At 42.4% G+C, this 15,134-nt stretch overlaps 1 protein-coding gene across 1 annotated transcript; it reads right to left on the reverse strand.

The window, feature by feature from the left end:
• Positions 1 to 189: 189 nt before the first annotated feature.
• ark2cb (arkadia (RNF111) C-terminal like ring finger ubiquitin ligase 2Cb) lies at positions 190 to 13,622 on the reverse strand. Its single transcript, XM_080739087.1, is given in 11 exon segments — positions 190 to 4,112; positions 5,827 to 5,930; positions 7,510 to 7,605; positions 8,091 to 8,195; positions 8,416 to 8,545; positions 8,646 to 8,774; positions 9,366 to 9,682; positions 12,350 to 12,399; positions 12,402 to 12,435; positions 12,438 to 12,520; positions 13,461 to 13,622. Coding segments are annotated over 11 exon segments (1,227 nt in total). The 5' UTR covers positions 13,522 to 13,622; the 3' UTR covers positions 190 to 3,994.
• Positions 13,623 to 15,134: the final 1,512 nt, after the last annotated feature.

Raw genomic sequence — 15,134 nt, forward strand, 5'->3', positions numbered from 1 at the left:
AAGGGCATATATATTTATACTGGCTGTTGCATGCTGTTGCTACAGACAGCTTTTCTTAAGCAGAGCACTACAGTAGAACAAGACATAAGTTAGATACGTTCTCAGCATTTTCGGCAGTTTATTTGAAAAACACATACAAAAAGATCATATACAAGACAATAAATAAAAAAGGAGACAGAACAGTTTGGGTTAAGCTATGCAACTTTTTGCATCATCATTAGTAATAAATACAGTACAAAATCCACCCAGAGTGAATCTAAAGATTTTCCACAATATTCACTGATCATGTTATTCTTCATTATGATTTAGCTATTGCTTTCATATTATTGATACATACTTCTACTTTTCTATAAAATACTCAAGATCATAAAACATTGCGCGGTTACAGCAAAACAGCAGTGTGTTGTACAAAGATGGCCACTTCCCTTTTTCACTGGCAGGTTAATAATCAACATTTTTTTTCAGCAGCAAAGAAACATCTGAAATATTCAAGAAGGTACAGCATCATATTAAACACATCTACAGAGCTACTCCCACGTACACATAGGAAAACCTGAGAAGGACATGCATTAAAAAGCTTGTGCTTTAAGATCTACTGTTCATTCCGGTTCACCAGCTTGAGTTAATACTATGGCTACTGTCCAGTTCGCTCTGGAGTAATGGGGTACACTGTGGAGGGCATGGGGTAAGGCCAGTGATAGCAGGAAATGAAATAATAGTAAGACCAGCCAGCGTTATTCCAATTCAATAAATGGTACAATAATAAGCAGGATTAGTAGAATATTATTAAGAAATGCACACCGAAAAATGTGGTTAGCTTATTATCCCCAGGTGTAAAACACACTATCTATATTTGTATACCACAGTAATACACCAGAAATTTGCTCAACATAAATCAATAGCTCAAGTTAGCATGTTAGCCACCTCCTCAGCCCAACACAAACATCGCAATTGCCAGCAATACATAGTACCAAATAATACAGTTCATTATGTGGGTCCTAAATAAGCACTGAACTGAGATCCAGATAGTATGGATTATCATAAACATGGTCAAATAAAAAAAATAAAAAACACGACACCCATACACTCCAAATTAAATATGGTTGATTACTGAAAGTAAAGCTGTATCATACTTCAAAAGCAAGCCAGTTGTTGAACCATGCTAAGACAAAGGGGCTATTATGCCATCATCATCTGCTTGATCCAGTTCATCCACAAGACTCAAGCAGAGGATATAATTCAAAACGAAAAAGTAAAATAAAAGAAATGACATGGATGGAATGTAATCCAGATCAACAGCACCATGCTGGCTAGAAATAGTGTTTAGAACACTCCTAGTCAATATTCAACAAGTTTCTTTTTTTCTCCTTTGAAAAAGAAAACACAAATGGCATGCAAAAGCATCCCCACCGACCAATGCATAATGAGGTATTCTTCTTTTTTTTGTTCAATATTTTGTTATTTCTAAATAAATATATTGATTAAATTGCAAAGTTATGAGATAGAGACATTAAATACTCCACCACAATAGCTAGCTAGCTACAGTTAGTAATAAATAATGATTGTTAAATACTTAAGGCATCTTTAATCACAGCATTCTATGTGAACTAGCAAGCCTCCATGTTCATCCATCTGTAGTTTTTTCTTTTTTTGGATGGAGGTTTCATACGAAGGAAAAAAGGAAAAATGCAACACAAACAGTCAAGTTACCCTCCAAAAAGACCACAAGGAAGCATGGAGATTCAACTGAATACAAACACATAATCTAGGACGAGGAGACCCCACACCACCAAACCAAAAAAGATCAGGCAACTCCATATTATAGTGCATTTACAAAAACACAAGCTACATTATAACAACAATAAATATGTTTTTGCAGCATTGCAGCTATTTCTTCAATATGGTAAAGATGGACAAGCACTAAGCGTATTAGTACCATGTCCAAATTGGCATGAGAGCAAAAATCATATATAACAAATAATTTAAAGAAAGGGGGGGAAAAAAGAGAGAAAGGAACATATGGAAGAAAGAGACAATCTAACGGAAATTCAAACTTAAATGTTAAGAAGAATAATTGTTTGGTATTTTTTAATGGATGGCTTTTTCTCCCTTTCACCCTCCTTCAAGTGAACTAATCCGACATGGTTCATGCATGATATAGAGAAAACGGCTTCTAACTTATTATGGTCGTTCTAGCAATACCATACACTACTACCATGAAGACAATCATACACATTCTAGCACATATCATAGGCAAACTAGTTTTACTTTTCCCTGTAACACCAGACAGTCTTTTATCAAATGATGGGAGCAACTTAGATTGAAACGAACTGAGCCAATACACAACAGAGGCAATTCACTATAGAAATCACATGTGCTTGTTCAATAGGCAATAAGGTTCTGGTAATAGGTCATACAAATGTCGTTCTCAATTCACTTCAACGGCAAGACTCAGGCACTGCATCCTCAAGCCCATGCCAGCCTCTCATGATCATGCCATGAATGAGGCGACGGATACCAAGTTGCTGTTTGACACAGATCTACTAGCAGCAGTCATTAGGAGAGAATATGCTACACTGGTCTTACGCTTAATTTATAAGCCGTTGTACGACGGTGTCGCTTGGAAAAAACAGAATCTACTTGTTGTGAGCTTGCAGATCCGCTATTTTCGCAGAGCGGCACGTTGTACAACAAAGTATAAATCAGGCCTTAGCCCGGTGTCTAAGGGCAACTTGGATCTCATCAGGATGAGTAGGGGGAGGAGGGGGGTTACTAGGTGCATTCTCGTCCTCCGCTATGGATGAGTGAGGTCATCAGAATCATAGTATACGGTTCACATGCACAGACACAGTCCCTGTTTCTACTGCTCCACAATAACAACACAGCCCAAGCCTGCCATACAGCATGCACATCTGAAAGGCCTCTGCTCTAGGGTATTAGAGGCCCAACTACGACACTACACAGATCACTGGAAGCCATGCCTGCAGGTAGCGGATTTAGCATCGACTCCGATGGCATCTACAAACTGTAAATCCAAAACCGTGATAGACGAGAGAGAGGGGGGGGGGGTTGTTTGTTTTTTGTCTTTTTTTCACACAGCTACCTCCTTCCTCAGTGCCTATGAAGACTTCACCTACCACCAGACATCCCCACGCAGTCGTACTTGCCCTATCTGTAGATTTTATTTTTCACATACGTACATATTTTTCGAAAGCGAAAGGCTCTTTTTTTTCTTTTCTTTTTTTTTGCTTGCTACACAACACTGTTACTCTGTAAATACTTATTCAGCACTACACTCCAGTACACCACAGGCATTCAGCTACAAGAGTTCACACTAGACAACCTCATGCTAATCATTTGATAATGTTCTGTACAGATGTGCTGAGGGAGGGCTGGGCTAGAGTGCAGCTTAAAGGATTTTTCACAGGCCTGGAGGGGGTGGGGGGAGAGGGGGTTAAATATAATGGCAGAGAAATGGCCTCCACCACTCAACCACAAACCGTTTTAAATTATTTTGAAAATAGCCAACCTACCAGGCCACAACACATTGTGACACGTGAGCTTGTAGATTGTCTATATTTTAAAATATTGTATTGATTCTTTGTGGTTAAATGGTTAAGTGGCTAATCTGACAGACAATCACAGGAAGCCTCAGCACATCTGTCCATACATACATTTCGCCTTCCATCGTTTGTCAATCTGTTTGGACATCCACCTATCCCGATCCATCCGTCTGTCTATCCGTCCGTCTGTCCGTCCGTCTGACCGTCCACGTTATGCGTGAACCCCCGTTCCCTGTCGTGTTGGGCGTGAGTGTGCTTTGTTGATCCCTCTGTCACGTTGGTTGTCTTCTTCGGCTGGCTCAGAAGGCAGGCTTGTTGAGTGATGCAGAGGGAGGAAGAGGGTTTGGCAGAGCTTCCCCTTGGGGGAAGGGAGGGGCAGGGGGAGATTACAAGACCAGATCCAAAGCTGCAAGGGTCACGAGGAGGGGGCATCAACTGTCTGGGGTCAGCTGGGTCTCAATGTCCACTCTGCATATGGGGCACTTCCTGCTTGTGGCCAGCCACTGGTCCACACACGCCTGGTGGAAGAGGTGCATGCAGGGTAATCTCCTGAGGATAGAAGACAGAATATAATGTTAAAATGCAAGGTTAAAAAAAGAACATTTGTTAAGAGGAACTGCTACTAAACTAGGCTATCCTACTGTCAACGGCATTGAAGTGACTTGCCTATGACTCACAGGTGTGAATGAGTCAGAAAGTATAACACGAGCTGTGACAGTGGGCACAGAGGTTTGAGAGTGTCTGAGGAATAACCAAAATGCATATTACTTAATATTATATCATCCATCGCACCATATTACCTCTCTTCACTGTATTCATTCTTTTGTTATTCCACTTCCAGTAGAAAATTAATTTAGCCTGCCAGGGCTTTAGCACTGGTCATGCAGCTATATGATTTTGTGAAAGGATTGCCTCATAGCCATAATTTAAAACTAGATTTTACATAGCAATAATTCTGCAGGTGTTTAGCTATAAGTGATTCAATCCAGAGCTAATGTCTGAACTGAACAGCGCCAAATTTCTTCTTGTGCACACTTCAAGTAGGCCAACAGAAGCACCTTCTTCACTAACGTTATTTCATATATATTCAAAAAGATATATACTGTAAATATTATAGGAGCACTCAGTCTACTCGCTCTGTGTCTCAGAGGTGTGCTGTGGACAGTTCAGAAACCTTCCTCCAATGACATCATCGACGGATATTCCAAGCTAGAATAGAAAGTTGGAAACTACAGCCTCTCTCTTCCTGGAAAGTTAGCACACTGAAATAGAAGCCATTGTACTTGAATCAGTACAAAAACAACAACAACAAAAAGTTTGAAATATTGTTTGAAATGACCACGGATGATGTCATTGAAGGAAGGTTTCTGAACTGTCTGCAGCCCACCTCTGAGACATAGAGAAAGTAGACAGAAATAAGCATTAGTGAGAAGTTGAACCAATTATATGAAGACTCCTTTAACTTTAATTCTATAATGGAACCCAGTGGGGCTCTGATCGGGCTGAACCCCAATTTTGTTTTGTGTGGTGCCCCTGTGCCAAACTGCCCACCCACCCAAGATGCCAGTGTTGCCTACATCTAAATCCACCTTGAGCCCAGATGCATTGTTTTTGCTAATTCTGCATGTTGGTGACATCACATAACAGACATCTTGTCAGAGAGGACCATCTAATCTGAAAGGACAACATTCTCTATATCAGTGGTTCACAATCTTTTTGGCTTCAGAACCCCCTTTCTTGTGATTTCTGAATCCAAGTACATCCTTTATCCAACTACAACATTTTGCTTACAAACCGGCAAGAGAAAACCATAGCTAGCCTATAATGATAATATGAAAGATTGCAATTTGTACCTCCTGAGCAGACTTATATACAACTGTAGCCATAACATTAAGTCCATGGAACAGCTTAATGGCAAATTAGATCTATCAATTCGGTTGGATTAATATGGTATAACACTTTACATATGAGCAGGTTCACATAAGGTTTATCAGTGTTTTATCATTAAACATACTCTATTTGAGAAACACTGATGCAGTATAACCATCACAACAATGGGATAAAAAAATTGCGCACATCAAGCTGACTTAAAATGGAAAAAAGATCCAGAGTAATTACGGTTTCACCATTCCAGTGAACTTCATTTGGGAAGAGTATGAACAGGGGCGTGTGGTATGAATTTATTACAGCCTAAAACCATCGAGCAGACAAAGGACAATTCACTTTGTATTCCCTTTCAAGAAACTGCAATACATGGTTATACCTGACATCCTCCCCATCTTCGAGCATCGACAGACAGATAGTACATTTTTCATCAGTGTCCAACTCCTCGTCATCCAGACACATTTTCAGGTCCAGGGGTATTCTCTGGAATGGGAAAACAATGAGGTAAATGATATAGTGTGCTGTGCAGTTAAACGGTAAGAGGTCCTGCACAAAATCACAGAGGTAGAGTATCTCCTTAAGGTATACTCGGGGTGGAGGGGTGGGGGTGGGGGATCAAGTACAATCAACAACGTCCTCTTATTCTCCAACTCTTTCCGATTCGAGGTGTTGTTAATTAAAGATGAAAAGGCTATTTTTTTTTTATTCATTTCACCCTCAAATCCTCTGCAGCAGGCTGAGATGAGTCATCCCTTGCACTGAGTCGGACCTACTGCAGACCTGTCTGACTTATCTGTTAACAGAAAAATGTGTCTGAACATTTGCTCCTCTCTAGCCAATGTTCTCTTATTTTCATACCACTTCATTAATATGAATTTCATCTCTCTCTCTCCCCCCCCCCCCCATATATTTAGGGCTGTCGCGATGACAAAATTCAAGTTGACGTTAATCGTCACAAATAATTACGATTAACGATTGTGTTTATGGCATTGAACACTGGAACACATCAATACAAATTTGATTTCTGTTTGCCTTTAGGCTTTGCAGTAAAATAATAATAATTGCGACCGTCAGGTCGCACTTACTATCAAAACCTCCAAATGACCACCCCAACGGGGCTGCTCACGGGGAATTCCCGGGGCCCACCGACTCCTGGTGCTCCAGAACGGATGCCAAAGTGGTGGCGCCCCCAGTGGAGGACCCCCTCCACTGCAGCTCACATAAAATGCCGTAACTCGGGCTAGGAGCGTCCGGGAGAGCCGGGGCCGGTACCTATTCGTCCGCCAAGGCAACGCGGACGACCAACACTGCTCCTACACATTTTGCCCTAAAATCACGCTGCGACCCAACGGTCGCTTATCTCCCGATTAGGGAGTCTTACTGGTTTTTTACTGGTTTTATACTAGTTAGCTATGTAAAAAATAATTTATATTTACAAGCTTGTAGATCTGCTATTTTTGGAAAATATTTTAAATGTTTTCAACATGGAAACGAATAATATGATGCTTATGCAAAATAATTGGGATTATCTCAAATAATTGCGAATTTGCGATTATCAAACATATAATTGTCTGAGTGAGTGTCTGTCTGTCTGTCTGTCTGTCTGTCTGTCTGAAACAACGTTTCTCCTCAGTGGCTGGAGCAATTGATCTGAAATCGCATCACCATTAGCATATGAACACACCTAACATAACTGTGAAGCCCGTTTGTCACTTTCACAAATCAAATGCTGTATATTAGCATTTTTATGGTGTATCTACTATCTATTCTGCATCTAGCATGAGGCATATCTATTCTGCATCTAGCATGAGGCAACATGTCTAACTAGCTCTGTGTGTGGCGGGTGGGCGGGCGGGCGGGGGGGCGGGGGGGGGGGACTCAGTATCTCTGTAGCCATTAAACGAAACGGGGGCACACATCCCATAACCCACACACTGCACATCATTTCGGAGCTCATATATTTGAACGGGTAAGGGCTAGTTATTGTGACCGGCCATACAGTATGTGCCCACTGTTGTATTGCATACGGCACCACATCAAGGATAGTGTTCTTCTGTCTTACCTTTTTATACTTGTGGGGGAAAGTGAACCTCTCTATGGTGGTCTGAACTGCTCCACGGTTCACGCTGCCAAGCCTATCCTCCAACTGCAGAAGCTCCTAGAAAGGAAACAAGAGTAGGGGCAAAACATTAAGATCCAAGGAAAAAACTAGACTATTTTAGTACAATTGGAATTTGACAAAGAATGGAAGAACTGTTAGTCCGGAATCCCCAGCCAAGTAAAAACAGACTTTATGACCGTAAATAAGAATATCTATGGGGAAAGAAATCATGATGGAGGGCTTCAGCGATAAAGCTGGTATTTTAATGGTCATGAATGGCTGATCCTTACTCAGCAAATAGACCTTGAACCATAGGGTGCTCAAGTCCTCACTCAGTGACAGTCAAGTAATCAATGACAGGACAAATGAGAGGAAAATTGTCTCAAGATTAAATACATTGGAAGAGATTTGGAATCCATAAAGAAAGAAAATCGGCTACACACTCGAGGCTGACGGGGGCATCGGTCACAGATGATGATAAATTAGGCAAGACAGGTGTGTCTGATGAAGAGCGAGGAGGGAGCGAGGGCGGCCGGACGTACCTCATAACTCTCTCTAACAGCAGACGCATGGCGGGAGGGGTTGAGACTCTGCAGTGCCAGCAAGTGGAGCTGGGGGTATGGATAGTTTCTGATCTCATGAACAACCTGGAAGATAACAAGCTAACATCAGTCATGCAATGGGAACCGAGGCAACCATGTGTTAAATGGCTATGGATGGCCAGCCCACAAGAGGAATGGGGGGGCTGATTCCATAGTAGCAAATAAGAACAAAATGGCCACTGTGTAAATACTAAATATGGTCAAATTGTTTGTACTTTCATTGACACATTACTGTCATCATCAGATGGCACTGAGGTGGGCTCACCACTTGCGTTGAGGCGTTGTTTCTGGGGAAGTGGTGCATCCTGGGAGAGGTCAAGTAGTGCTGATAGTGCTGTGGCAGAGGATGGATGTGGTACTGGTGGGGGGGAAGCCCAGCATCCACACTCAGGTCCCTAGACAGACAATGAACAGCAAAACACGTTTTAGTATCAATATCTTTTGACCTTGTCTCGTCTTGTTTATTCAACTCTGCTCTATTGGATGGTTTCTTACCAGTCTGTTCCCTCAGCCAGATAACGGGGCTGCTGGACTACAGGCTGAGGAGGGACATGGAGAGGAGGAGCAAACTCGTACCCAGGCCGCAGTCTGTGGGGCTGGTGAGGAACTCTCTCTGGGGTGCGTCTGTTTAAGGAGGATTAACAATGTTTACACAGTATTAGGAATTTCTTTGCAGACTGCATCTGGCAAGATTCCAGATGCAAAAAAGGTTAGCTTAAATGTGGTATTAACGCTTCCTACAAGAAAATAAACTGACCACACACTTTTTTGTAGAAGTAACAGGTAGCTGGAACTGTATGGCCAAGCATAAAACAATATTGCGCTATGTTAATTTTTTAACAGGCCCTTTTAATTGCCAACTAGTTGGTTCTAGGGAGAGCACAGAAAATCATGTGTCTCGTCCAATTCCATTTAGACACTTCTTGTCACCTGAGAGAGGGTTCACAGGGAGGAAGTAGTGGAGGAACACCCTTTTCCTCCTAGTTCCATGCGCCCTAACAAAGATGTTGCTAGTGCAGTGACACACCCTCCCCACCATGCTTCCCTCCAGCGAAGGTGCGAACATGGCCGTTTTAATTTATATGGACACTCGGCCAAGCTGGAGGAACCGGGGAGGATTGAAACACCCTTTCTCCACAGTGGTGGGCAAGAATTACCCCTCCATCACCTGAGTGCCCCCAACATTGATCCCTTTAACATGAAGGGGGTCCATACCTGGAGGGTGGCAGGATGTGTCGGTGCTGGGCCTCGAGGATCTGTTGCTGGAGGAGGTATTGCTGGTGTAATGCCTGAGGTAGGAAGGGAGGGGCAGGGATGTCCTGGAACTGGGGTGCGGGCAAGGGGTTGAGGGGCGGGTGGAGCGGGGGACCATGCTGGTGGCCAGGAGGGGCCAGGTGGGGGTTAATGCCTGACTGGGGCTGCCCTGGGTGTGGCATGGGGAAGTCCATGGGCAGCGGGGCCTGAGGACCTAACTGGAAGTGCCGGCAAGAGGTAGCATGACTGTGCTGCTGCTGCTGCTGTTGTTGCTGCTGCTGCCGGTTGAAATGGGATCCTGTGAGGGGGAGGATAAGAGTGCTCGTCAGACAGCTCAAGAGAGACGAGGTAGAATTTACTGTGGGTGAAAATGTGGTGTCACTGTGTGTGTAACATCTTAATGAAGCCCTAACGCTTACCTATGGTGAAACATACGTCTGTGGGATGGGAAAGTGATGATTACCACAAGTCCCATGACATCGAATACCACTGCACTGTGTGAACTTTCAAACGTGATTAAATGGGTCTTTGATATCCTATTCCACGTTGTGGTTCGATTGCCACTCCTGGTCTTCTGATTCTTAAGGCAATAGACGGGACCAGAACAAGTGATTGGCTTAACAACCAATAACTTCAATATAACATCCAGTGCAATTCTTGGAAATTATGGCCAGTAGGCTGCTGAATTTGGGTGAAATCCATTGCAATTCAACCAATCTTTCAATAAATGTACTGCTTATTTACTTAAATCTCTCTACACAGTAGACCTTATGGAAACAAAGCAACCCCTTGACAAGACTTACAAACTAGACTCAAAGTAATAAATCCATTATTTTAATAGTCTGCCTTAGCCAATATTATTCTTCTCTCGTACATACAGTACCGTTCTGCGTGCTCCTCTAGCACATTACCATTCGTGAGTGTAGAGGAAATAGCTTGAATGCCATTTCTGTGCTTTTCTGCTCTCACTAACCGCAGCTATTTGGCAGCTGGGGAGTGAAACGACAGCAGTTGAGGCTCCAAGGGGAGAAAGACAGGCCTACATATGTTATGGCACGATATGGTTTTACTACTGTGTATATACTTACAAGCTTGCATTATTAGTTAAAGGTTGCGAAGTTGCAACAACAAATGTAAAACATATTAGGCCTCTTGGGAATACCTTGGCGATAGGAAACTAAATCACGTCTGCACAGGAATGTTCCATTTACCGTGCACCGTTACACCCATCTGCCGTAAGTCAAAAGTAGTAGTGTCTTACTCAAGTATAGCAGAGCATGATTTAAATAAAAATAATTCCATTTCATTTTTTCCCTGCTTTGATGGTGTAAAAGACATGTATGGCAAGTTCTGATGGAAACAGTTTAACTCTTTGAAAAAACCATGAGGAAATAGGCAAACATCTACATTGCATTTACTAGGGAGCACACTTGAAAGCTGCAGCACTGCTGTAGCACATCCAGCTGACTTAAAGAAAAACAGATATGTTCGTTCTGGTTAATAATCCTCATTGGGTTTTTTTCTTTTTTTTTTTACACTACTACTATAAACCAGACAAGGGATGACCTTGGTCTCGAGGCTCATGCCAGGACTGTACAGAAGCACGCTGCATTTTCAAGTGTCTCAGTGAAAACAACCACCATGAATGACAGCAGATAGACTCAATCAGGGCTTGTGATGAAGAAAGCTTGAAAATTGTCTATCTTTGTCACAGCGGGAGAGGAGGTGGGTGGGGTGGAGGGGTGGGGGCAGGTAGGGACAAGGGAGAGGGAGGACAATAAATGGAAATCAGCAAGAAGCACACTGAAGGTTAGGAAAAACACTATATTCTTTATTGAAAAATATTAGTATATGTGGAATTTGTGTTTTTTTTTTTCTTTTCTGTAATAATAGTATATAATACCATGCAACAAAAATAAACAACATAGACTGAAGGCAAGGCCCACCATGCTCCATATAGGGTTAAAAGAACAAAAGCGGCATCCAATGAGCAAACGTGTTGGCTACAGCACATGATTCCAGTACAGCAAGGGTACATCTTTACTACAGAAAGATTACATTGGATTTTCACTAGTCAATGTAGAAAAAACAAAAAACAAAAAATTATGAATCATAAATGTGACCATGCATTTTAAGTACTATTACCAGAACAAAAAGGTAAAGAGAGACCACAACCAAACAATAAAGACGTTATTTACTAATAGAGGATATTTTAGCAGTGCAGGTCAGGAGATAGGCATCCCTGTGAAATGGATAGCATTTTGGCCTTGGTTAGTGGGGGGGAGGGCCGGAGGGGGGAATTGGGACGTGATGAACCACCAGTGAGTAGGTTTTGCTTTCTATAGGTTTTGGGGATTTGTTTTGCCCTCAAAGGCCAAACAGACCTGACAATTCAGTGTGTTTCAAAGCTTAGAAATTTGCAAGGGGAACAAAGGATTACACAAAAATGGAGACAGTTATGGCAAGGTTGTTGTGTGCAGGTGCAGTGTACGTTTTATCATTTCAGGTGATCACATAGCAGCATTGGCAAGAATGCTGAGTGGATGTGTTTAAAGCTGATCAATAGACGGGCATGCATATATGATTCCAAATTGCATGCGTTTAATTAAATGTCATCTGAGTCATGTACAATGCACCTTGTGTGGAGAAGAGGAGGATGAGCCAAAATCTGGTGTTCAACAATGCAGTGCGATAATTGAAATCATGCAAAATGTATCCACTTTACAGGAATTTACAGCATGTTGTCTATCAAGACTGGATGGGAGGTACACAATGACATTCAATTGATCATCTAGAAGGAGCTAAAATGTTTATGCTACAGCAATTTGACAGAAAAAATAAAAGACAAAAGGTGCTCTGCTAAAGGTGTTAGCTATTTTTTTAGTCCGTTTAACATGGAAAGTCTATGGCTGAATACATTCTTAGGAGGGGGTGCTTTTTAATACCAATGTCGTCTTCTGATGGAAAGAGGAAATGAAGAAGGGATTCACAATACAGCTAAATGCAGAGAACAGGCAGAGGCCACGCCACACCACACAGCAGCAGATGATCATTAGCTACACAATGGGGGGACGACATAGATCTGATAAATGCAGAATGTAGAGCCAGCCTCGATACTATGAAACAGGGAATAAGAACAGAAATAAAAGCACAATGAAATCATTGATGCCACTGTTGTGAAATTAATGTTACACTGTAGCTTCGTTAAAAATAGAACCTGACACTGTAACGGTATGTTTGGGTTGTTTGTGATCCAGACAGCTTCAAACAGCTGCTGCCTCTTTAGGGTTGCCAAATTGTAATTAAACGACGAGTGATCGCTATGTTGGCTCGGAAGTCCAACGTCAATTAATCAATCCGTTTATTATTTACGCGTCTCTATTAAATCAGTCGGCCTGTGTTAACGCGATGGATTTGTGATGGTCGCAAACAGCAGCAGCAGATGATCTTCAAATGACATCATCCAGACACAGATAAGCTGACTGGCTGGCAGGCTCCGGCTATTTTGCGGTGTTTAAAGGTTCAAATAAACCATAACGTCACGGTTAAAAAAGACGCATCCAAACTCTTAAACGTCAAAAATCAACTGAGCATGTTTTTTCATTCGTTTATGATGGCGTGTAACACAGATTCCACGCCAGGTCCTGGTGTGATTTATCCGAGTCTTTGTGGACCTTTCCAACCCGACCACCACGGTGAATGTTTTAGTGGAGGATGATTCACTCCCAGTAAATAGTCTGAGCCCACACCAGCCAGTTAGCTTCTATCTGAAGAGGCGACATTTTATCTTACAATCAGTCACAATTACAACAGGCGACATCAAGTCACTTGGTATTTTGTACGTGTCGTTATCGAATAAAGAGTCGAACTATGTCGCGTTTCGGTATTTTGTCCTCTTATTTTGTTCGTCCCGATTTGAGGAAGCTAGGTAGCGTCGACGCTAACACAACAGCTAGCAGGGGCTAAGCTAGCTAGCTAGCAGCTGCAGTGTGAATATTAAGATAAACAGGGCACATGTTGTTGGGGATTAATTAAAACCATATATACATACTGTACCTCTATTTCTTACTGAGCCGAATACGGGAAGAACCAGATATCCGACATGCACTAAAACCATCCTTGGATCCTGGTCTTATCTTTCCGTGGGGTTCTTTTGGAGAGATAAAACAGCCCATGCGGATCAGATCTCTCTACATTCAGACGGTTAACGGCATACGGTTGTCTGACTGTCTCTGACTGCTATGACTGGTGCCCCGACGACGGCAATGGACATGATGGCTGCTGTTCGGCCCGCAGAACTGCGCCATCTACAGGCCCGTCGGGCTAATACTCGGACAAAGCAGACGTGTCGTTTTGTATCCGACACGAAAGAGGGCGATATTTCTGCACTGTTTGTTGATGGTTATAAATCATCATCATAATCGTATTTTATTTTGTGTATGTTATTGTTAAACATTTGATATACAAACATCTTGTTATAGGCTACTAGTCTAGCTGCACTAATAACAATAACAGAATTAATTAATAATCGTCTACTCTCTCTCTCTGTTTGTGTGTGTGTGTGTGTGTGTGTGTGTGTGTGTGTGTGTGTGTGTGTGTGTGTGTGTGTGTGTGTGCGTGTGCGTGTAGAGACATACAAGACCTTTACAAGACTTGGTACAAGGTCAACTAAAGGAGATCTTTAGTAAGCTTATAACATTGAAAGATAGAGATGGTCAGATGGAATACAGTATGGGATATCATCAATAACAAAAAATCACACCCGTGTGAACTGAGCGGTGGTTTACCCCCCCCCCCCTTCCCCCCTGTGTGTGTGTGTGTGTGTGTGTGTGTGTGCGTGTAGAGACATACAAGACCTTTACAAGACTTGGTACAAGGTCAACTAAAGGAGATCTTTAGTAAGCTTATAACATTGAAAGATAGAGATGGTCAGATGGAATACAGTATGGGATATCATCAATAACAAAAAATCACACCCGTGTGAACTGAGCGGTGGTTTACCCCCCCCCCCCCTTCCCCCCTGTGTGTGTGTGTGTGTGTGTGTGTGTGCGTGTGTGTGTGTGTGTGCCTGGTCTGGCCTGGCCTGAACAACAGCGCCCCTCCCTTAACATGTGTGGTCATAAAAGGTACTGCAGGCCTGCAGGCTACATACAGACACACACACACGCACACACACACACACACGCATACACACACGGCCACGTATAGGAGACGGTGTAACCACCGCTCAAAAAGAAAGAAGCAGTTAAATTAAGAAGAGAAAATAACGATAGAAAGAGAAAAAATAAAATATTTTTTATTTACAGTGGAAAAGGGGGCTTAATCAATTATTGGTTTTGAGTAGCAGCCATCTGTATAGGTGACCTTTTATGCAGATTTTGAAGGAACCTATAGGGATTTGCGTTGCACTCCTTTAGGCGTTTCACATGTTCATGGTATAGCTGGAGAACGAATTAGAGCCTTTTTTAGAGTCAAATTTGGGTTGAACATGATTTGTGGAGCAGCCTCTGGTGTTGTAATTGTGGACATCCTTGACGTTTAAGTATTTTGTCAGGTACTTGGGTATCTTGGTGACAGTGTCCAGGCCCATTGCAAGATGCTATACTCTATCAGCTATCGTGAGCCACCCCACGCTTTTAATATGTGATAAGCAGTAAGGTAAGGCCAAGCACGAAGGACCCCAATCCGTTTGTTATTGTCATCAATCAGTGTACAGAAGGGCACAGAAGG

Source organism: Nannobrachium achirus, assembly GCF_963921795.1.
Source record: "Nannobrachium achirus genome assembly, chromosome: 12".
Taxonomy (NCBI): domain Eukaryota; kingdom Metazoa; phylum Chordata; class Actinopteri; order Myctophiformes; family Myctophidae; genus Nannobrachium; species Nannobrachium achirus.